The sequence below is a fragment of the Scyliorhinus torazame genome, chromosome 21, assembly GCF_047496885.1.
Source record: "Scyliorhinus torazame isolate Kashiwa2021f chromosome 21, sScyTor2.1, whole genome shotgun sequence".
NCBI lineage: Eukaryota > Metazoa > Chordata > Chondrichthyes > Carcharhiniformes > Scyliorhinidae > Scyliorhinus > Scyliorhinus torazame.
Window position 1 is genome coordinate 17,824,196 of NC_092727.1, and position 24,974 is coordinate 17,849,169.

Sequence of the window (24,974 nt, forward strand, 5' to 3'; positions counted from 1 at the left end):
AGCTGCTTCCCGTGATCTGACCAATTCCAAAGTGAGATGTCACCCGGGCCTCGATTAGTACAGGTCCACACATCATGGCACCTGGGGGGTCTCGCAGGCCATTGGAGACCCCTGGGTGGTCAGGGGTCTCCAGTGGTTTGGTGGGGGAAGGGGCCCTCACTTTAGGGAGTGGGTGGTTGGGGTAAAGCCCATGTTTGTGGGAACTGACATTGACATTGCCCGTGGCTGAGGGGTGTGGGGATCCTCAAACTCACTTGGAGATCAGGGCATCATTTCAAAATGCTGGCCCGATATCCGAGGAGCTGGCTTGGCCAACGGGTTCAGCTTCCCAGTGGTGAAAATAATTCGAAGTGTGGGCGAGCCCCGAGAGTAACACCCCAGGGCCAAATAATTGACAAAGTGTGGTTAGATAGCGGTGGGGAACTCACTGACAGAGCCGGGGAGAAACTCCCAGCCTGAAATGACGTTCAGAAACTTTTCCATTATATTGGGCCCAAAATGTTTCTAACAGCATTGTGGGTGTACCTACACCACATGGACAGCAGTTCAAAGAGGCAGCTCACCACCATCCCCTCAAGGGCAATGAGGGGTGAGCAATAAATCCTGGCCTAGCCAACTATGTCCACATCCTATGAATGAATGATAAATAAGGTTTCAATTGTGTGACCTTCATTAGACAGGAAGGCAATTCGACAGGGCATTCAATAGCTTTGCTGCCCAAGATTCAGGAAGGGCAGGAAATAATTTTGCTTTCCCCCACTGGAGATATCAAGTTTAGCAGTGCCCTCATGGAATGATGTTGGGTGGAAATTGGACTGTTCCATCAAGGTGGAGCAGAAGGACTTGGTCATTTACCACTTAATCAATGACTTTTACGGTAATACTGGTGACCCACAGCATATCAGGGGGATATTTAATGGACAAAAAATAGAAGATGTCAAAAGGCAATCATGGAAGGCATTAATGTTATTTTTCTGAAATCTCATGGTTTTCTGGGGAATGTTCTTTGTTGTTATGTTAATGCTGGAAATCCATCTCCCTATGTACTGGGATGTGAGCGTTGCTGGTCTGGCCAGAATCTACTGCCCATTCATAATTGCCCTCTGCCGGCTGTGGCCAGTCACCTACCACGGACTCGCTTGCAACCCCATTTCAACCACTTTGATATGGGTCTGGAGTCATAAGTAGGCCAGACCTGATAAGGATGACAGGCTTCCTCCCCTGAAGAATATCAGTGAACCAGTTGGATTTTTTAAGACAATCGGGGAGTTTCATCATATTTGCTGAGAGTAGCTTTTTATTCTAGATCATTAATTAATTTAATTTGAATTCTCACAGCTGCCATGAAGGGGTTTGAACTAGTGTAGGCTTGTAGATTACTCGCCCCGTGATATTATCACTATTCCACCATCCACGTCTAGCTAAACGCGAGTATTCCAGTTTCAATTGCAAAGTATTAAATAAAGTTGTTCTAAATTTGTTTGCACTTTTGCCCAGCACTTGCTGTGAAGTTCCTACACCATCTTCACAAATCGCCCACAGACGTCCAGGGTCTTGGCACATGTCCTCTGCTACCAGCATAAAGCACTACGTTACTGAAATAACTCATGGTACATTGGTAGTGAATTACCACATCACAGTGGGATGGTCATTAGACGTTTCTTGAAAAAGCCATCACCCGGACCAGTAAACACCGCTACACATATGATTTGGGGGGGGGGTGCGGGGGGGGGGGTGCGGGAGGGAGTGGTTGTTTTATCTAACAGGGGAAAATAAAACATGAAATTGACCCAAAACGTATTCAAATTAAAAATGAAAGTGGGAATTGCCGCACAGCAGGAGTTTCATGGACGGGAGAAGGAAACTCGTGAAGGGGTTATGGGTTGCTCATGCTGCAAATTTGAATTTCTGTCTTGACAACGACTTACATTTCTCCGAATCGAAGATGCCTATTGCATCCAATCAGTCTCATCTGGCAGTGAACCAGTTATGCAAACCACTGTCCTCCTCCCGCTGACCACTGTTTCGCTAAAATATTAATACCCCTTTTATATAAGCAGAACATTTATAATTCTTGGGCATTCCCCTTTGGAAATAGAAAGCGCCTATAAATAGGTCAGGCTCCTCCGTGTGAGGAACACTTTCACAAGAATTAACACTGTGCTTGTGGTGTTGCACATAATGTGAAAGCAACTCAATTTGCAGAGAGATGGGAAATGTGCACAGAATGAATGGAAGCATTGCTGCTTTCTCACAGGTTAAAATTGAAACTCCTGCATGTGCCATTAATGCTATGAAAACAGATGATAAGAGTTGAAACACAGATCTACAATAGGACAGCAGCTGCAAAACTCAATACAGAAAAGATGAGCATCTTTAATATGTCCTTGTGCTGAATGTGTATCCAAAGCAAACGCTTTTAATTAAACAAAGTGCTCTTGGTGACATTTTGCCTGACTCTTGCTGTGAATTGAATTTTTTTAAATAACAGGTAAGTTACATTTACATTTGTTCGCATCAAATGCCAATTTTGGCATAAATTATTCACGCATGTTACTTTCATTAAATTTTAATAATGACAACAATTAGCAATAAATAAATCGAATCTCTCTGAATGTGTGCAAGTTTTATTCCACAGGTAGCAGAGATCAAAGAACCTTGGAACGCATCAAATAAATTGTTAACATTTGCATCAGTCCATGGATTGTACCAACAGTGTGGCACGCTTAACACAAATTGGGACAAGAGGGTTGGATTTAATGTCAGATGACAGTTGTCTCTACAACAGGTCTGATTTATTTTAGGTCTGCACGTAACCACACTGCCTCTTCTCCCTGCCCCCCCCCCATTGTAAAAAATGGTATCGTTGAAAAGAATAATTTACCTTAGCTTTACTTTGATTTGTTTTAGCAGCATGCATTGATGGCATTGGGAAGGGGGGGGGATGAAATGCTGGAGTTACTGAGCTTAACAGCATGAGTGAGCTGGTATTAACATGCACAATTGAAGTTGGAGCACCACTGGGTTAATGATCATCTCTGTCGTGATGTTAATTCAACTTGCTCACACTGCTAGCTTAGTAACACTCCCTAGTCAGTAATCCTGGCGCTGTCATCGATGCTCGTTTAAAAAAGTTAAATGAACAGAAAGGTAGAGATAGAAGGCTATGCAGTTAGCAATTCTCTCGAACAAAGTTTTTTTTACACATAAGGAGTACCAACGGTGACAGCGCTGATTTAAATGACACCTCACTGCTCAAGACGGACTGCAGAATTCATATCTGATTCGCAGTCTGAAATTGCCTATTTTGCAAACTGTCTCTTAGGACTAAACTGTATAAATTATTGGTTTTATCAGACATGCACTAAGTTAAATTAGCTTTGAGCATCCATCATGCAAGAGTAATCAAAGAGAGAGGTTAAAATCACACAGTTACTGTGTGGGGAGAGGAGGGTTCCTAAGGGGCCGTCACTCCCAGGAGTTCACCAAGTACAAAAAAAAAATAAACCCTCTGTCTCCGAGCTCGTGCAGTCTCTAGCGCTGCCTGGGATTCAACGTTAACACATTTGTGGGTCCACTGTGCGACTAGCAGAATTGCCAAGGCCACGTTTTAGTGGGAAATGGAGAGCTGGTCTGAAATGGTCTGCAAGCATTTTACCAGCCAACCATGAATGACACGGGCTCATTCTGAAACAGCATGAGCCACATTTAAACGCTACACTTCCTGCTGAAATTAATGGCAGGAGGAGCCTGCTCAATTTTATCGTGACAACATCAGTTACATGATGACTGGACACTCACTGACAATCAGTGAAAGGGGCATAATTCATTGCAACTACTGCGAAGGACTCTCATTTTAACCTATTGTGATTATGATTTAGTTTGGGCAAAAAGGTAGAACTGAATTCAGTTGGAATGAGAAACCAATGGAATATAAACTTCTTAAATTACCAATGGACCATTACTCAGTTATAATACAGTGACTACAAGATGAAGGAAGACTCATCTGAAAAACAGAACGAGTTGGAATGAACTATATTATTCCATGCAGTCTGTTCCAGCTCAATCGCCATATCATTTCTTTGAGAGACCCATTGAAACATTACTGCCAGACTGCATCCCATTAGATTGGTCCTCTTACATTTAAAATGTGCACGGTTTCCTATTTCAGTCAGAGATCAGATCAGAAGGAATGTTCCCAATTACCAATTCTACAGCTGCCAGCTGCTTTTGGAGCAAAATGAATTCTTCAATTTCTACAGTCGACTGTACTTTGGGAGTAAAATTTCTTTGGCCATTTGTTTTTTATTGATATTGGAACGTATCTATGAGATACAGTGAATTTCATTTGTGCAAACTGAACCAGTAATAGGCTGATCTCAAGTAGATACGCTGAACTCCACAATGAAGGGAGACAGAAACTTCCACAGCAATAATGTTACTGATGGCACACTATTACTGTCAGTACTGTTCAAGAGGAGAAAATTATGGATTATGGATGACCTGCTTGGTCATCTCCATTTTTATTTTATTATTATTATAACCCTTTTGGGACTTTTCTATGGAGTGCTCTCTGCACTATTTTCTTTCACAAAATCGGCAGTGGATATTCTGAGATGACGACAATTAGAATATTGTGCTTGGCCTACGCTGGCTCCCTGCCATTCCTCCCGTTGGGCTGAACAACGGCTGGGTTTTGCTCTTCTGGTTTCCAAATATGGCCTAAAAAGTCATCCAATGGTCAGACCGTAGAGGCTGAGGTGAGTGGGGGGGGGGGGGGGAGCGGCTTACACGATCAAGTCGCTGTATAACATTTCCTTGTTTTAACTGACACAGGTAGCAAAGGCTGGGTGTGGAAGCAAAAACCAGAAGTCTGCTACTCACAGCTATTCACCGCAAGCATATCAACACATAGATCAGGCTGTCTTGCGAAGGCCAGCATTTTTGTATTTGCGGACTGTGTCAGCCCCAGCCATTATAGCAGCGAGGGCATTTCATACTTTCAGATCACCTGTTTTGATATTCTATTCAAGGAATATCTCCCTTTTTTTTTGCTCACCGTCTATATTTGTGTCATTCTAACCAGCAACGCGCCTTGGGGTATTTTTCCATGATTAAGGTGCTGTATAAGTTGTCATGTTTATACCCCATTCTTACAGCGCTAACGTGGCTTTACTGCAGGTTAACCTCATTCATACTGTGGAGCAGGCGGGCTCCAATGGCTCCTGTGATCGGCGTCACCCCAGAGAATCCACTATATTTGTGGAGATAGACAGATGGTGCTCAGGGTTCCAGCGAAGATTTCAGCAAAGAGATTTACCATTTTTTCCCGCCCAAAATTAAATCCCATGGAGATGATCTATTAGGACACACTCATCCTTTATTGTAGCTAACCATAAAATTACCCTTGCCTCAAATTGGGATACATTCGCAAAGAAGTGTATTCTCCGTCTGCAGCACCTGGCTCCGATTCGACAACCTTTAGAGAGCTTTCCAGCATTACTGCACTACCGTTTTTCAAAATGCTATTGGTAGGATACAAGTAGGGTACATGCCACTCGCAAGGAAACATATTATGTAATCATGCACACATTCAATGCAATATATGCATTAGGTTTCAAAGATCCAGCTTATTATATACCACTTGATTTTTGATTCAGAACATGATGGCTGTTTAATGAAAAGCTGAATACCATTTGCAAGGATAAAAATTAACTGCTGCGTCAAGACTTTCCGCTATAGATGGTACTAAAAGTAAATTGGATGCAGCCATTCTTTGGCCCAATCGTTGAACTAGAATTGGACTATCAGTTACTCCAATATATCTGCCATCGGTGCAATGGACCGGATTGATTCTAGGCTGGTTTGGGGGAACCCAACTGGGGAATAAAACAGACATGAGTTGAAGTTGGCAATCGCCCGCCACATGAACTAGTCACCAAAGCAGCAATAATGGTGACCAGCGAGAAGGTGCCTCCCTATTCCAGGATAAAGGCAAGAGGGGATAAATGGAGAAAATATTGGATTAACGGTTCCAATAATCCCATTTGCGTGAACTCAATTCTAACTCAAAGGACAGAAATAAGAATGAATTTGGGGTTTAAAAAAAAATTAATTAATTTTTGAAGGAGTTGCGGCGGGAAAATAACCCATAGAATGCTGTTGATGTTAAGCTCCAGGTTTCCAAAACCAGGCATAAAATGGACAACATTTTGCTCAACATGGTCACCAATTTAATTTGGTGTGTTGATAAGGTTACTTGTTGCAGCCTTCAATTCACCCAAAACAGCTTCACTTCCACGAGGTATGACTCCCTTGGAAAAGGTGGTGGAGGGGCTACATTTGATTAAGTATTTAGCACGTAGAGGCAGGAATGGGTTTCACATCAGTGCAGATAGAAAAATGTTAAGTGTTTAAGTTGATTTCGGGCAGTCGATTTCGGCGGGAGAACAGCTGGTTTGTCAATTTCAGTGGGGGCAGTGCGGAAGTGATTGCTGGGAGGTAAGTCTGTGCTTTAAAAGCACTTACCTGGTCCCGTTTTCGGTCCCTCTTTTCTGTTTTTTTTATATTTTAGTATTTAAGGCGGGAACAGGAAGTTCGACCCGCGGACCTCTGGGAAGACCCTCACCAATAAATTCTGGTGGAGAGGAAACCCGAGACACTACACGTGTAGTGTCTCCCACCCGCCCTCCTCCTCTAACCTAATAATAAAACCCATTGGTGTGAGGTAAGTACCATATTTTATTATTAACACGAAGAAGGTAAGTAAGTGATTTTTACGCATTTTTACTTTTGTACCTTTTTCAAATTGTGTGTGTGTCGGGGGGGAAACTGAAGTGAAATCACAGAAAAGCTGTGGCCTGAGTGGCTGGTTGGGATTCTACACTAAATTAAAAAACTGAGCATTGGTAACTAATTAAACATAATTACTTAATTATAATTTAGAGGGATATCTAAGCCAGAGATCAGAGAGTACTATATTTAGCTTTCGCATTTCTATTAGAAATCTAGTGCTAGGAAACAGATAGTCAACAGTAACTTTGAAATTTAAAAAAAAAATATTCAAAAATTTTTTTTTTTAATTTTAATTAATTGATGCAATGTCAGTTAGAGGGGTGCTGTGCTCTGACTGTGAGATGTGGCAGGTCTGGGAGGCTTCCAGCGTCCCGGATGGCTTCATCTGCAGAAAGTGCACCCAACTGGAGCTCCTCACAGACCGCATGGTTTGGTTGGAGCGGCAATTGGATGCACTTAGGAGCATGCAGGTGGCGGAAAGTGTCATAGATCGCAGTTATGTAGATGTGGTCACACCCAAGGTGCAGGCAGAGAAATGGGTGACCACCAGAAAGGGCAGGCAGTCAGTGCAGGAATCCTCTGTGGTTGTCCCCCTCTCGAACAGATATACCCCTTTGGATACTGTCGGGGGGGATAGCCTATCAGTGGAAAACAGCAGCAGCCAGAGCAGTGGCACCACGGCTGGCTCTGATGTTCAGAAGGGAGGGTCAAAGCGCAGAAGAGTAATAGTAATAGGGGACTCTATAGTCAGGGGCACAGATAGGCGCTTCTGTGGACGTGAAAGAGACTCCAGGATGGTATGTTGCCTCCCTGGTGCCAGGGTCCAGGATGTCTGCGAACGGGTAGAGGGCATCCTGAAGGGGGAGGGCAAACAGGCAGAGGTCGTTGTACATATTGGTACTAACGACATAGGCAGGAAGGGGCATGAGGTCCTGCAGCAGGAGTTCAGGGAGCTAGGCAGAAATTTAAAAGACAGGACCTCGAGGGTTGTAATCTCGGGGTTACTCCCTGTGCCACGTGCCAGTGAGGCTAGAAATAGGAAGATAGAGCAGCTAAACACGTGGCTAAACAGCTGGTGTAGGAGGGAGGGTTTCCATTATCTGGACCACTGGGAGCTCTTCCGGGGCAGGTGTGACCTGTATAAGAAGGACGGGTTGCATCCAAACCGGAGAGGCATAAATATCCTGGCCGCGAAGTTTGCTAGTGTCACACGGGAGGGTTTAAACTAGTATGGCAGGGGGGTGGGCACGGGAGCAATAGGTCAGAAGGTGAGAGCATTGAGGGAGAACTAGGGAATAGGGACAGTGTGGCTCTGAGGCAGAGCAGACAGGGAGAAGTTGCTGAACACAGCGGGTCTGGTGGCCTGAAGTGCGTATGTTTTAATGCAAGACGTATTACGGGTAAGGCAGATGAACTTAGAGCTTGGATTAGTACTTGGAACTATGATATTGTTGCCATTACAGAGACCTGGTTGAGGGAAGGGCAGGATTGGCAGCTAAACGTTCCAGGATTTAGATGTTTCAGGCGGGATAGAGGGGGATGTAAAAGGGGAGGCGGAGCTGCGCTACTGGTTCGGGAGAATATCACAGCTGTACTGCGAGAGGACACCTCAGAGGGCAGTGAGGCTATATGGGTAGAGATCAGGAATAAGAAGGGTGCAGTCACAATGTTGGGGGTTTACTACAGGCCTCCCAACAGCCAGCGGGAGATAGAGGAGCAGATAGGTAGACAGATTTTGGAAAAGAGTAAAAACAACAGGGTTGTGGTGATGGGAGACTTCAACTTCCCCAATATTGACTGGGACTCACTTAGTGCCAGGGGCTTAGATGGAGCGGAGTTTGTAAGGAGCATCCAGGAGGGCTTCTTAAAACAAAATGTAGACAGTCCAATTAGGGAAGGGGCGGTACTGGACCTGGTATTGGGGAATGAGCCCGGCCAGGTGGTAGATGTTTCAGTAGGGGAGCATTTCGGTAACAGTGACCACAATTCAGTAAGTTTTAAAGTACTGGTGGACAAGGATAAGAGTGGTCCTAGGATGAATGTGCTAAATTGGGGGAAGGCTAATTATAACAATATTAGGCGGGAACTGAAGAACATAGATTGGGGGCGGATGTTTGAGGGCAAATCAACATCTGACATGTGGGAGGCTTTCAAGTGGCAGTTGAAAGGAATTCAGGACCGGCATGTTCCTGTGAGGAAGAAGGATAAATACGGCAATTTTCGGGAACCTTGGATGACGAGAGATATTGTAGGCCTCGTCAAAAAGAAAAAGGAAGCATTTATCAGGGCTAAAAGGCTGGGAACAGACGAAGCCTGCGTGGAATATAAGGAAAGTAAGAAGGAACTTAAGCAAGGAGTCAGGAGGGCTAGAAGGGGTCACGAAAAGTCATTGGCAAATAGGGTTAAGGAAAATCCCAAGGCTTTTTACACGTACATAAAAAGCAAAAGGGTAGCCAGGGAAAGGGTTGGCCCACTGAAGGATAGGCAAGGGAATCTATGTGTGGAGCCAGAGGAAATGGGCGAGGTACTAAATGAATACTTTGCATCAGTATTCACCAAAGAGAAGGAATTGGTAGATGTTGAGTCTGGAGAAGGGTGTGTAGATAGCCTGGGTCACATTGAGATCCAAAAAGAGGTGTTGGGTGTCTTAAAAAATATTAAGGTAGATAAGTCCCCAGGGCCTGATGGGATCTACCCCAGAATACTGAAGGAGGCTGGAGAGGAAATTGCTGAGGCCTTGACGGAAATCTTTGGATCCTCGCTGTCTTCGGGGGATGTCCCGGATGACTGGAGAATAGCCAATGTTGTTCCTCTGTTTAAGAAGGGTAGCAAGGATAATCCCGGGAACTACAGGCCGGTGAGCCTTACTTCAGTGGTAGGGAAATTACTGGAGAGAATTCTTCGAGACAGGATCTACTCCCATTTGGAAGCAAATGGACGTATTAGTGAGAGGCAGCACGGTTTTGTGAAGGGGAGGTCGTGTCTCACTAACTTGATCGAGTTTTTCGAGGAGGTCACTAAGATGATTGATGCAGGTAGGGCAGTGGATGTTGTCTATATGGACTTCAGTAAGGCCTTTGACAAGGTCCCTCATGGTAGACTAGTACAAAAGGTGAAGTCACACGGGATCAGGGGTGAACTGGCAAGGTGGATACAGAACTGGCTAGGCCATAGAAGGCAGAGAGTAGCAATGGAAGGATGCTTTTCTAATTGGAGGGCTGTGACCAGTGGTGTTCCACAGGGATCAGTGCTGGGGCCTTTGCTTTTTGTAGTATATATAAATGATTTGGAGGAAAATGTAACTGGTCTGATTAGCAAGTTTGCAGACGACACAAAGGTTGGTGGAATTGCAGATAGCGATGAGGACTGTCGGAGGATACAGCAGGATTTAGATTGTTTGGCGACTTGGGCGGAGAGATGGCAGATGGAGTTTAATCCGGACAAATGTGAGGTAATGCATTTTGGAAGGTCTAATGCAGGTAGGGAATATACAGTGAATGGTAGAACCCTCAAGAGTATTGAAAGTCAAAGAGATCTAGGAGTACAGGTCCACAGGTCACTGAAAGGGGCAACACAGGTGGAGAAGGTAGTCAAGAAGGCATACGGCATGCTTGCCTTCATTTACCGGGGCATTGAGTATAAGAATTGGCAAATCATGTTGCAGGTGTATAGAACCTTAGTTAGGCCACACTTGGAGTATAGTGTTCAATTCTGGTCGCCACACTACCAGAAGGATGTGGAGGCTTAAGAGAGGGTGCAGAAGAGATTTACCAGAATGTTGCCTGGTATGGAGGGCATTAGCTATGAGGAGCGGTTGAATAAACTCGGTTTGTTCTCACTGGAACGAAGGAGGTTGAGGGGAGACCTGATAGAGGTATACAAAATTATGAGGGGCATAGACAAGAGTGGATAGTCAGAGGCTTTTCCCCAGGGTGGAGGGGTCAATTACTAGGGGGCACAGGTTTAAGGTGAGAGGGGCAAGGTTTAGAGTAGATGTACGAGGCAAGTTTTTTACGCAGAGGGTAGTGGGTGCCTGGAACTCGCTACCGGAGGAGGTGGTGGAAGCAGGGACGATAGTGACATTTTAGGGGCATCTTGACAAATACATGAATAGGATGGGAATAGAGGGATACGGACCCAGGAAGTGTAGAAGATTGTAGTTTAGTCGGGCAGCATGGTCGGCACGGGCTTGGAGGGCTGAAGGGCCTGTTCCTGTGCTGTACATTTCTTTGTTCTTTGTTCTTTGTTTAATGCATGTGGGGCATTAATCATCAGAGCTTCGAAATTCAGTGGTATACAATAAGTACTGGATTCCACACAACAATTACACACAACACACTTTTGAAGAGCACAGATTAATGATGAGTAAATAAAAGCATCTAGAAGCATTTTCATCTCAGAATTACTGTCATTTTTACACATTCCATTACCTTTTTTTCTCATTTACTTCAAAAAACAAATTACATTTCTAACATGCAAAAGCTACTAGCAACAAAAGCTTTTTAAAAAGGCTAGCATCTGACAGAGAGAGAGAGAGAGAGATAGAGAAGAAAGGGTACCTAAGCTTTAGATGGCAACTATACATACCATAGACATACAAGACATAATCATCATATGATTCCCCGACATCATTGAAAGCTTTGCAGCGGTAGGTCCCATTGTCAGTTTTATTTAGAGACTCGAGGACTAAGTTCTCGGTTAAAATGGCACGATCAGGTACTTCCTCTTCTAATCGTTGCCAGGTGAGTTTAGGTCTGTGGAACAACATTTGTATGAATTTAGTATAGTGTGCCTAGAATTTCAAGCTTCCCCTCCCACTTAGCTCTTTCCTTTTGAGCTAATTAACATCTGTGATGGAAACATCCAAAACCTTTTGAGCTCATTAATATCGGTGATTGAAATATCCCAATAAATTAGTAAAATTCATATATATATACATTTAGGATATTACACTTCAGAATTCAGAAAATGGATGCAGGTTAACACATAGCCATTTTTACCCAGAAGCCTTCTCACACAGGATGAGCAGCACCAGCTTTCGAACCTAGATGTTACCTCATTCGATCGACCGGGGGCTTCGTTCCTTACTTTTTGGGAATAGATACAAATTTAATTACCTTGTTCACGAGCAAAGGCTATTTAGTGAAGATTAATGATGACACAGCCTGGCTGCCATTGTCAATTAAGAGGACATCCCTAGAACCTAGCTCAGCGAATTGGAATTGAACGTTATCAGACAGCCCGTTACAAAAGTATCGTAAGCCAGAGAAGAAAGGAACATTGAAAAATCTCCATTTGTGGAGTGAGGGGGGTGGGGGCAACTTGCCGGATTTGGTGAAGGGGGTGAGGATTTCAAGAGGTGGAATACAATTCCATTATCATTGGCGGGGCGGGTGCAGACCGTGAGGATGATGGTTCACCCAAAAGCTTTTGTTAGTTTTTCAGAAACTCCCGATCTTTGTGCCCACTGTCATTTTTTGGGGAGTATCACAGACTTCATATGGGCAAGGAAGGTGCCCCAGATTTGGAGGGCTTTTGAGGAGAGGGTTAGGAGGATGGGGGGCCTGGCTCTGCCGTACTTTTTGAAGTAATATCGGGCGGTGAAAGGCGAGAAGGTGCTGGAGTGGGACATGGAGGAGGGGTGGGTGTGGGGGCGGATGGAGGAGATGTCGTGTAGGGGGACAGGTCTGAGGGCACGGCGGCGGTACCCGACGATGGCGCCCCTTCCGTTTTCGCCAGCTAAGTACTCCACAAGTCCGGCGGTGGTAGCAATGTTAAGGGCCTGGAATCAGCTCAGGCAGCATGTCAGGCTTGGGGGCCTTGTTGTGGGCACCGATCTGTGGCAATCACAGATTTGTCCCAGCAGGGTTAGATGCAACGTATAGGGTGTGGGAGCGGGAGGGGATTGAGCTGTTTCAGTATCTACTTGTTGAAGGAAGGTTTGCAGAGTTGGCAAAATTGGAAACATTTGAGTTGCCAAAGGGGAATGGGTTCCGGTTCCTACAGATTAGGGATTTTGTTCAGAAGGAGTTGGCTACGTTTCCACAGTTGCTGCCCCCTTTGTTGCTCAAAGAGATTGTGTCCTAGGATGAGATAAGAGAGGGTAGGTCCTCTGACATTTACAGGTAACTGATGGGGCGGGGACTCGTTGGGGGAGGTGAAGAGGAAGAGGGAGGAACTGACTGAGGTATTTGAGGGGGTGGTTTGGAGTGAACGTGACATCCTCCTGTGCGTGATTAGATTTAATACAATTTAAAGTGGTGCACAGAGGGAACCTGACAGTCGAGCATGAGTTGGTTCTTTCCGGAGGTGGAGGATCAGTGTGGCAGTGCTTAAAGGGGCCGCAATTCTCTCATTTTTTTGGTCTACCGTGAAGTTGGTGGAGTTTTGGGAGTCCTTCTCGGGGACCATGTCAGAGGTTTTGGGGGTGAGGGTGACTACGAGCCCATGGGTGGCGTTATTTGGGGTTTCGGAGGATCTGGAAGTGCAGTTGGGTAGAGAGGCTCAGTTGGTGGCCTTTGCCACTCTGAGAGCCCAGAGGTGGATCTTGCTAGAGTGGCAGGCTTCAGAGCTGCCCAAAGCAGCAGGGTGGGTGAGGAACCTGGCAGAACTTGCATCTAGAGAAGATAAAGTTTGCCATTCGAAGGTCGGAGGAGGGTTTCCTCTCCAGGTGGAGGTTGTTTATTTCCTACTTTAAGGATCTGTGAACGTTAACGGGTGGGGTTTGGGGTCGAGGGGGGTGGGGGGGGGGGGGGGGGGGGGTCCGGTTTCCTTTCTGTTTTATGTCATAACTATTTGGTTTTATTGGTTATCCTTAAATGGTCATGTTGGTTGGTCAGGGGAGTGGGGTGGTGCAATTATATGATTCACACTGCTCAATTATATGATAGTTGTATAAAGATAGTGGGCGGGATTCTCCGACCCCCCGCCAGGCCGGAGAATCCCTGGGAACATAGAACATTACAGCGCAGTACAGGCCCTCCGACCCTCGATGTTGCGCCGACCTGTGAAACCACTCTAAAGCCCATCTACACTATTCCCTTATTGTCCATATGTCTATCCAATGACCATTTGAATGCCCTTAGTGTTGGCGAGTCCACTACTGTTGTAGGCAGGGCATTCCACGCCCTTACTACTCTCTGAGTAAAGAATCTACCTCTGACATCTGTCTTATATCTATCTCTCCTCAATTTAAAGGTATGTCCCCTCGTGCTAGACATCACCATCTGAGGAAAAAGGCTCTCACTGTCCACCCTATCTAATCCTCTGATCATCTTGTATGCCTCAATTAAGTCACCTCTTAACCTTCTTCTCTCTAACGAAAACAGCCTCAAGTCCCTCAGCCTTTCCTCATAAGATCTTCCCTCCATACCAGGCAACATTCTGGTAAATCTCCTCTGCACCCTTTCCAATGCTTCCGCATCCTTCCGATAATGCGGCGACCAGAATTGCATGCAATACTCCAAATGCGGCCGCACCAGAGTTTTGTACAGCTGCAACATGACCTCATGGCTCCGAAACTCAATTCCTCTACCAATAAAAGCTAACACACCGTACGCCTTCTTAACAACCCTCTCAACCTGGGTGGCAACTTTCAGGGATCTATGTACATGGACACCGAGATCTCTCTGCTCATTCACACTGCCAAGAATCTTACCATTCGCCCAGTACTCTGTCTTCCTCTTATTCCTTCCAAAATGAATCACCTCACACTTTCCTGCATTAAACTCCATTTGTCACCTCTCAGCCCAGCGCTGCAGCTTATCTATGTCCCTCTGTAACTTGTAACATCCTTCTGCACTGTCCACAACTCCACCGACTTTAGTGTCATCTGCAAATTTACTCACCCATCCACCTACGCCCTCCTCCAGGTCATTTATAAAAATGACAAACAGCAGTGGCCCCAAAACAGATCCTTGTGGTACACCACTTGTAACTGGACTCCAGTCTGAACACTTCCCATCAACCACCACCCTTTGTCTTCTTCCAGCTAGCCAATTTCTGATCCAAACTGCTAAATCTCCCTGAATCCCATGCCTCCGTATTTTCTGCAGTAGCCTACCGTGGGGAACCTTATCAAACGCTTTACTGAAATCCATATACACCACATCAACTGCTTTACCCTCATCCACCTGTTTGGTCACCTTCTCAAAGAACTCAATAAGGTTTGTGAGGCACGACCTACCCTTCACAAAACTGTGTTGACTATCTCTGATCAAATTATTCCTTCCCAGATGATTATACACCCTATCTCTTATAAACCTTTCCAAGATTTTGCCCACAACAGAAGTAAGGATCACTGGTCTACAGTTACCGGGGTTGTCTCTACTCCCCTTCTTGAACAAGTGGACAACATTTGCTATCCTCCAGTCTTCTGGCACTATTCCTGTAGACAAAGGTGACTTAAAGATCAAAGCCATAGGCTCAGCAATCTCCTCCCTAGCTTCCCAGAGAATCCTAGGATAAATCCCATCTGGCCCAGGGGACTTATATATTTTCACACTTTCCAGAATTGCTAACACCTCCTCCTTATGAACCTGAAGCCCTTCTAGTCTAGTACCTGAATCTCAGTATTCACCTCGACAACATTGCCTTTTTCCTGTGTGAATACTGACGAAAAATATTCATTTAGCACCTCTCCTATCTCCTCGGACTCCAAGCACAACTTCCCACTACTGTCCTTGACTGGTCCTACTCTTACCCTAGTCATTCTTTTATTCCTGACATATCTATAGAAAGCTTTAGGGTTATCCTTGATCCTACCTGCCAACGACTTCTCATGTCCCCACCTGGCTCTTCTTAGCTCTCTCTTTAGGTCCTTCCTAGCTAACTTGTAACTCTCGAGCGCCCTAACTGAACCTTCATGTCTCATCTTTACATAAGCCTCCTTCTTCCTCTTGACAAGTGTTTCGACTGCCTTAGTAAACCACGGTTCCCTTGCTTGACCACTTCCTCCCTGCCTGCCAGGTACATACTTATCAAGGACACGCAGTAGCTGTTCCTTGAACAAGCTCCACATTTCCATTGTGCCCATCCCCTGCAGTTTTCCTCTCCATCCGATGCATCCTAAGTCTTGCCTCATCGCATCATAATTGCCTTTCCCCCAGATATAACTCTTGTCCTGCGGTATATACCTATCCCTTTCATTTACTAAAGTAAACGTAATCGAATTGTGGTCACTATCACCAAAGTGCTCACCTACCTCCAAATCTAACACCTGTCCTGGTTCATTACCCAGTACCAAATCCAATATGGCCTCGCCTCTCATTGGCCTATCTACATACTGTGTCAGGAAACCCTCCTGCACACATTGGACAAAAACGGACCCATCTAAAGTACTCAAACGTTAGCATTTCCAGTCAATATTTGGAAAGTTAAAGTCCCCCATAACAACTACCCTGTTGCTTTCGCTCCTATCCTGAATCATCTTTGCAATCCTTTCCTCTACATCTCTGGAACTTTTCGGAGGCCTATAGAAAATCCCTAACAGGGTGACCTCTCCTTTCCTGTTTCTAACCTCAGCCCATACTACCTCAGTAGACGAGTCCTCATCAAACGCCCTTTCTGCCACCGTAATACTGTCCTTGACTAGCAATGCCATCCCTCCCCCTCTTTTACCACCTTCCCTGAGCTTACTGAAATATCTAAACCCCGGCACCTGCAACAACCATTCCTGTCCCTGCTCTATCCATGTCTCCGAAATGGCCACAACATCGAAGTGCCAGGTACCAACCCATGCTGCAAGTTCACCCACCTTATTCCGGATGCTCCTGGCATTGACGCCGGCTGCCGCATTCTCCAGCGCCGGTTTTTGGGTGGGGGCGGGGATCGCGCTGGTCAGGGGCCGTTGGCAGCGCCCGCCCCCCCCCCCTCCCCCGGTAATTCTCTGGGCCCCGACTGGCCAAGCGGCCATCTCGGTTTCTGGCCAGTCCCGCGTGGATTGGACATGGTCCCACACGGCGGGACCTGGCTGGTATGCCGGCTGGTGCGGTCCTTGGAGGCGCGCGGCGGGATCCGGCTCCGGGTGGGGTAGGAGGTGGCCTGACCCGCGATCGGGGCCCACCTATCTGCGGGCAGGCCTGTGCCGTGGGGGCACTCCTTCCTTCCGCTCCGGCCTCTGTAGGGCTCCACCATGGCCAGCGCGGTGGAGACACCCCCCTGCGCCTGCGCTAGAATACGCCGGCCGGTCTGCGCGTACACTGAACCACGCTGGCGGTTCTGCGCATGTGCTAACTCGCGCCGACCCTTCGCCGCCGGTTGGCGCGGCGCCAACCCTTCTGCCGCCGGCCTAGCCCCCGGATGTGCGGATGATTCCGCAGCTTCCGGTCAGCCCGACGCTGGAGTGGTTTGCACCGCTTTTGACGCCGGCGTTGGGCCATCGCGGGGATTCGGGAGAATCCCGCTTGGTATGTTTTTGTGTTTTGTATGAAAATAAAAACGCCTCGAATAAAAATATTTAAAAAAAGTATGGGGGGCAATTCTGAGGCCACACTCGCCGTCCATGGGATTGTCGGAGTGGATGGAAATGTCCACAATAATTGGGAAACACGATTCTCGCCAGATAGATTGTGTTTCCTGATTTTCCCTGCCCCTCGCTGGCAATGTCACAGGGTTCACGGCCATGGTTTACATTTCCCCTCACTCAATATTCCTTCCTTGCCGATGTTCACAAAAGGTTTGGCTAGATGCAAGGTAGTCGAGGGAATCCCTCGAGGTAAATTTAGGAGGGGGGAGACACGCCCTGGCAATGCCAGGGGTGGGTCATAGTAGGGGCCGCATGGAGCAAGGCGGGGAGAAGAGGAAGAATGCCGGCTACATTTCTGCGGCGTTGGTGGTTGTGTGGGGTGCACTCTGGCGATGAATGCCGAGGTGGGTGTGTCGGTGATTCTTAAATTTGTAGAACTGTGAAGAAAGGATACTTCACCCCCAGGAGTGATGACTCTGACCATAAGGTACCCTTTATTTTAAAAACAAACTTTAATTTAAACACAGAATTAACCACAGTAACGTAAAAAAAAAATAGCTTTACAATTATGAGTTAAACAGCTCTTAAACACAAGGAAAAACTTCAACTTGCTATTTATATCTGCTACTAACTCCAATTAAACAACCCAATATGGTTCAAATGTCACTTAGAAATAAAGTGAACAAACAGATTACTTGCTTAGTTGTGCAAGAGACTTTTGGAGAGAGAGACCCTTTCGGGAACAGAACCAGTGCACTTCTGCTCAACCTAGCAGCATTTGGAAAAACTGCTGTTCAACTTTAAATCCTTTGGTCGCGACAGATTCAAATCCTATGGCAAACTGTAAAACCATAGGCAGACCTGGCTTCTCCCATCAGTTACATCAGCAGTATCCCATTAAGATGTCATTGGACCTGCTTATCTAGGACTAAATACAAACCCTCCAATTATCTACTTTCCAGGGAAGCTCCAGCAATCATAACAATATCCCATTAGCCCTTTATCTATAGCTAGGTAAGTGGTTGACTCAATCATGACCTCATCTTTCACGACTTATTCATTACAGTGTTGCAGACAAACAGTCTGGATACCTTAACCTAGGTTATTGAATAGTATTACTGCAATAAATATATACCTATCCCAAACCTTTTTTAAAAATATATTTTTTTCAGGCATTTTCATCAAAAACAAACCGAAGCAAAAGTAAAATTATACAACATTATAAATAATCAAGATCCATCCCTCCCCCCGCCCCCACACTACCCAACCATGTTGCCTCCTCCCATCCTGCCTTCCCCATTTTAACCCCCTTAACCCCTCCATTCCCTCGCTCTTTTGCTGAAAAAGTATTTTGTGGTCATTAACATTGGGATGCACATATTCAATTTAAAGTGCATTGCAAGCTAAACGGTTCTTTGAAAAATTTGTATCTAAGTTTCTTGTAGCTATTCTGTAACCAGTTTTAAGAACCAGGCTACATTGTATTTTTTGGTCAGTGGGAAGATACAATTTTTGAAGAGAGACCTCCAGATCCTTATGATATCCGGGTCATTATAACCTGGCCTATAAATTATTAACAGATTTTCCAGAAAAAGGTAATGCCTCTTCAGAATCGCCATCCTTGTGGGAGAGGTAGTTCAATTTCTCAGACCCAAACCAAGTGTGTGAAGTGGCTGCTTTGAACGCAAGTGAGGGTGATTGTTGAGGGAGTCTGTCATATCCCGCTCAGGACTTATGGGGTGGTGATGAGATCTACCATGCGGAATTAGTGAAGTCTTGCGACACTAAAACTCAGTAGAAATTGGAGTTAAACTTCTCAGATGCAAACAAGAATCTTTATTGCCTCTATTTGATTACAATTGAGAGAAACTTAAATCTATTCTCAATAAAGTCCGGCTAGCAAAAGAACTTAAAGAGAAGTAACTTATAAACAATTTAACTTTCAAAATAATACAGAAATGGTTTCTTGCATACAGCAAAACAGCTTGCATTTACTTCAAGAGCTAGAGTGGAAAAGTGAAAATTTGAAAATAAGGATACGAATAGTTAGATCAAAGTATAGAATGATCCTGGATAAAGATGGCCATACGGACCACCATGTTTAAAGGAAATCTTATCAGTCTTGAGCCATCTATCTACACCTCTATGTCGTCCTAATTGGTTTGCGTTAGAATCAAATACATTTGATTTGATGGTTAGCTGTCAATCCTTAATGTGCAACATAAGTTCTGAATGTTTCATGTTTGAATATTTGTGCATATTATGGAATGAGATTCTGTGCTATTATCAAGACTAGTTTCTACTGGTTTTCTGCTGACTTTGCTTTATCCACATTATGAACAATAGTGCCTTCATGTTGCTATGGTGCCTGCTTCGTCCTTGATCTGATTACTGGTACAGCTCATTTCTTAATGTCAAACTGTCTTTGAAAATATGTTTATTATAACAATAGATTTTTCATCTTGCTTGGTGAAAATGTTGTTTTAATCTTCAATTAGTTTATGCATGTGTCAGGCTTTTTGTGTCTCTGTTGAAGCTATGTGTTTTGTCATGACCTGAGGTTATGAGTGCTGAAATCCTCATTTTAAAATGGGTATTAAAACTGGGGTTTAATATTTACACTAAATAGCCTTCTTTTACCTATCAGATTTATCAGGAACTAGTTGATTACTATCAGGGCAGCATGGTGGCGCCGTGGTTAGCACTGCAGCCTCAGGGCGCCGGGGTCCCGGGTTCGATCACGGCCCCTGGTCACTATCTGTGTGGAGTTTGCACATTTTCTCCACGTTTGCGTGGGCCTCGCCCCGCACAACCCAAAAAGATGTGCAAGGTAGGTGGATTTGTCATAACTTTTTATCAAAACAGTAAAAAAATATATACAAGGTACAAACACTAATTTTGTGTTGGAGACCCTGGGTGCCCCTCAGTACCAATGTACGGGGAGGGGGCGGTGGATACTCTGATGATTAAAACTGTTCACAACACATTTTGGCCACGCTAAATTGCTCCTTAATTGGAAAAGAAAAGAATTGGGTACTCTAAATTTATCTAAAAAAAAACAAAGTTCTTTATTCTTACTCGGTGTGAACTTGCCGCATCCTTATTTAGGAGTGCTCCCAATCTAGGGTTATAATTTAGTTCATAATCTACAAGTCATCTGAAACACATCAAGAGAAGGAAACTTTTCCCACTCATAAATTGTGAACCTCTGCAACTCAAAGCCAAAATATCATATAAATGACAATTTTCTCTCTTCTCTTCACCTATCCAGATCTTGTACTCACATCACTTCCACACAAGATATATCGTTGTGTGTGATTAAGAGGAATGACATGCAGTTTGTAGGCATCTCAAGGGTCTCCAGCTTGTGACGATTTTGGTTGACGACCAAGAAATGAGCTTACACAATAACAGGTAGATCACCTTGTAATACTTTGGTCTAATCCCTTCTACTGGCAATGTCCTCTGTTCCATCACAACCCAGTTAAGTAGAAACGTTCCAGCTGAGAGAAGCTATATTGATTGCTGAAATACATCATGCTATCAAGATTTCCCCAGGCAAATTGAATTTTATCTATTCCATTGCACAGTGAGTTGAGTAGCTTTTAGGTGAAGTGAGGTTCGAGGGCAGGGGATTATTCGACCAGGGAGCACAAATGTAATTAAGTTCCCATTTTGGAGTGATACATTTTGTTCTTTATATTTCCATTATACGCTCCTAGGCCCACATTTATCATAGAAATTGGCTCTGTATACTGGCCACACTGCAACTAACCAATAGTGGAGTGAGGCAAGAGTTTGATTACTGTACCCTTGCTAAGTTTACATCGACAGCTTCCATGATAAACGTGGTCATAAGATGCTACAATGGAAAAAATGGACAAGAATGCATGCAAAGAAGTTTCTATTTTTTTTTAAAGACAGCATATAGATTTACGTCTAACTAATTTTCCACTATCCTGTCAAGGCACTGATCCTGATAGAGGGATGATAGAGGGGTGTCCAAGTGAATGTCCCCATTTTTCACGTGGGAATCAAGGGTGGTGGAGCATAGCTTAGCCAACTCTACACAACCCTTTGACCAAGAGCTCACTCAGACCTTTGATCAACATTCATTTAAATACATGAATAGGATGGGAATAGAGGGATACGGACCCCGAAAGTGTAGAAGATTTTAGTTTAGACGGGCAGCATGGTCGGTGCAGGCTTGGAGGGCCGAAGGGCCTGTTCCTGTGCTGTACTTTTCTTTGTTCTTTATTCACACTCAATGCTTTCAGAAAATTCTAGAATCACTCTGCAGGTCAGGCAGCAGCTGTGAAGAGGGAAAGCGAGATGATGCATCTGCTCATTGACCTTTTAACTCTCCACAGGTGCTGCCTGACGCGTCGAGAATTTCCAGCTTTTTCTGTTTTTGTCACAGATTTCGGGTATCCGCAGTATTTTGCTTTCACTCTAGATACTTTCCAAACACTGCACAGCAACAAGGAGCAGGGGCCATGCGGCTGAATTTTGCTCGCCTTTAGGCAATGGATGGACACGGAGGTCAACCAAAACCACTGGGGCCAATTGCAGCCGCTGCAGATAATCACCTAACCAGAAATCAAATTTGGGACCTTTCCGACCTGCAAACAAAATTCTATTTACTCCAGTGCACATACAGCCCAACAATTATCGCCTTCTGTTAGTGAAATGACGGATGCACCAAGAAGAAAAACTGTGAAATAGAAAGAACATTTCTGTACCAATTGATTTATTAAACTAAAAATGACCATACAAATATGTTCCCCAACAGGTCTTTGGTGTTCACGTTCCATATTGCATTTAAAAGTGGTGTTCTGTTAGCAAAAGCTCGCTTTTAAAAATGTTACACATTGTACAATTGATAATTGAAGTTGATATCTTTAAATGCCCGATGCTGTTATGGAACTGAAATGGCACACACAAACACATACTGCAAATATCTTCATTGTTGAAGCACCTTCGGTAGATGTCCTATTTAAATTCAAAGTTTATTACTGCGATAAGAGCTCTGCACAGGCCCACTAGGCCGATGAATTGACTGACTGTGTAAAAATAAATGTAGCTAATGCAACAAGGTCTCCCTTGCAGGTTTGAAGCTCATAGACTTACTGTGGTTTCCCATTGGCTGTGCAAACTAGCTCTAGAGTGTCGCCTTCTCTCGTCAGGCCTTGCGGGTAACTCCGTGTCACCTGCACTTGGGGCTTATCTGGAGAAATAACAGAATGACAATTCAACACTTTTTTTGAGATACGTTTCATTCTTCCATTTCCTCTGGGGACTTTCCCATATTTTTCACATTTCCGAGAGTGAATGCACCAGATTGGTGTGGAAAGCAGTTTGGGTTTTACCCAACATGCTCAGATATTTATTATATCGAAAATGCCCACACAGCTCAAGTGTCATTTAAAAAAAATACATTTAAAGTATTCTTTTTCCAATCAAGGGGCAATCCACCTACCCTGCACATCTTTTTGGATTGTGGGGGTGAGAGCCACGCAGACACGGGGAGAATGTGCAAACTCCGCATGGACGGTGACCCAGGGCCGGGATCGAACCCGAGTCCTCATTGGTGCCATGAGGCAGCAGTGCAAACCTCTCCGCCACTGTGCTGTACTGCACAAATGTCATTAATAAGGTCATCCATCTGCCTTTCCTCATGTAGCAAGCTGCACCAAGGTCTCCCCCTCTCTCCCCCTTACATTCTTCCCTTAAATGTAGGGTTTTACCTCTGTAAAATGAGGCAATTAACGATTCAACAAATGTTGATTAAACTAACCCTGATGGCTCCTAAATACAATACTCAACCCACTGCCACCTGGCTGGGGAAAATCTCCTCGAGCAGGATATATGTAGCTGAGGACAATCACATTGCTGTCAGAAATTGTGAGATATAATTCCTTCCCAAGAGTTGTTTTAAAGTTCCTATTTCAATAGGCCTCATCGAAACTTTGCTTTGAAAATTACTCGTCTTACATCCAAGACAACGGAAAAGCTGTGGAATCCAGAAATCCAAAATAAAAACAAAACAGATACTGGAAATGCCCAAAAGATCCATCAGCATTTTGAAAACCATTTTAACATACAGCTTGGAAACTCTGGCCTAATTTTTGGATTGGCGTTATTTTAATGCTACGGCCAATCCTCTCATTTTAAATGGGTCGTCATTGACAATTAGCAGAACAGAAGTTCAACAATAAAGCATTTCAGTGACGACGATGCTTTGATTTCTCTTGCTTTTGCTTCTGAATTCAGTGCAGTTCATCAGCTCCACAGTAAATAGTTTTGTATAAGAATGGAGTTATTTTATTTTTTAGCGTGTATTTTATTCAGCACTATACATTTTATCCTGATTCGCTCAAGTTTTCATTATATGATCCCTGTGCCACGAAAAAGTGAAATCATATTAACTTTATTTACCAGTGGTTGCAAAATTGTTTGGGAGATTTTCGAAATTGCACGGGAAAAAAAATCGCACAAGATGTGTTCCCCATGTTTTGCATTTGTGTTCAGTGCAAGTACATTTTAAAATTTGAAAGCCTTTTTTAAAATATATATTTTTTTATTAAAGTTTTTCTTTTAAAATAAGTAAGACAACAAAATCCTCAAAACTGGCACGGAACAGTATAAATGCTTCACGTACATGAACAGAGAAAAAGACAGGAAAACACCAAAACAGTTGGTTCGATTTCATTAAACTGGCTGTCTCCATTTATCCAAAGAAAGACGGTGAAAGGTGACTAGAGAATGATGGAGAAGAGGACTAAGCCATGAAAACATGGTAATGTACCGCACACTTTCACGTACAGCGATTGTTCACACAGCCAACAAGAGTATAGGGTAAGATTTTCATGCCCTGTTTGGGCAGGCACCAGAACACACCTCTCCCAACTCCAATTATACCAGAGGCATCAACAACGCATTATAATGGGATACAAGGCCTGCCTGTACCTTTGCAGGAGCAAGTTAAGGATTCTTTAACCCCAAAAATAAAACAAAAGGAAATACAGAAAAAGTTCATGAAGACGTTCGACACTAGTTCTAAGAAGATATTTTACCAAATGCAATAAGTCCATAAGGTCTAATACAGTACAGTGATCATTATTCCACTATTTATACAGAGAAAGCAACAAATATTCATACAATTGGTTCAGATTGTAATCATTGTTTTCGGTGTCTCCCCCCACACAGGTAATGACAGGATAAAAAAGCCCACATAGAGGGAAGATAATAGGCTAAAACGATGAGCATGCGGCCCTATTGCTGCACGTCCCCTCCACACGAAAAAGCTACACACACAAAACCTAGCTCAGCCTCCAAAGAGCTCCATAGAACATAGAACATAGAAAATACAGCACAGAACAGGCCCTTCGAACCCACGATGTTGTGCCGAACCTTTGTCCTAGATTAATCATAGATTATCATTGAATTTACAGTGCAGAAGGAGGCCATTCGGCCCTTTGAGTCTGCACCGGCTCTTGGAAAGAGCACCATACCCAAACTCAACACCTCCACCCAACACCAAGGGCAATTTGGACATTAAGGGCAATTTATCATTGGCCAATTCACCTAACCCACACATCTTTGGACTGTGGGAGGAAACCGGAGCACCCGGAGGAAACCCACGCAGACACGGGGAGGATGTGCAGACTCTGCACAGACAATGACCCAAGCCGGAATCGAACCTGGGACCATG

At 44.4% G+C, this 24,974-nt stretch overlaps 1 protein-coding gene across 6 annotated transcripts in view; it reads right to left on the reverse strand.

The window, feature by feature from the left end:
• LOC140398212 (cell adhesion molecule 1-like) overlaps window positions 1–24,974 on the reverse strand; it is a 478,240-nt gene that overhangs the window by 59,838 nt on the left and 393,428 nt on the right. For all 6 annotated transcript variants that reach the window (XM_072486598.1, XM_072486602.1, XM_072486600.1 and 3 more), the window contains 2 exons: window positions 22,391–22,487; window positions 11,383–11,549 (listed from right to left, as the gene is read on the reverse strand). In XM_072486598.1, coding sequence (XP_072342699.1) covers window positions 11,383–11,549; window positions 22,391–22,487 — 264 coding nt within the window. The remainder of the gene's footprint in view (window positions 1–11,382; window positions 11,550–22,390; window positions 22,488–24,974) is intronic.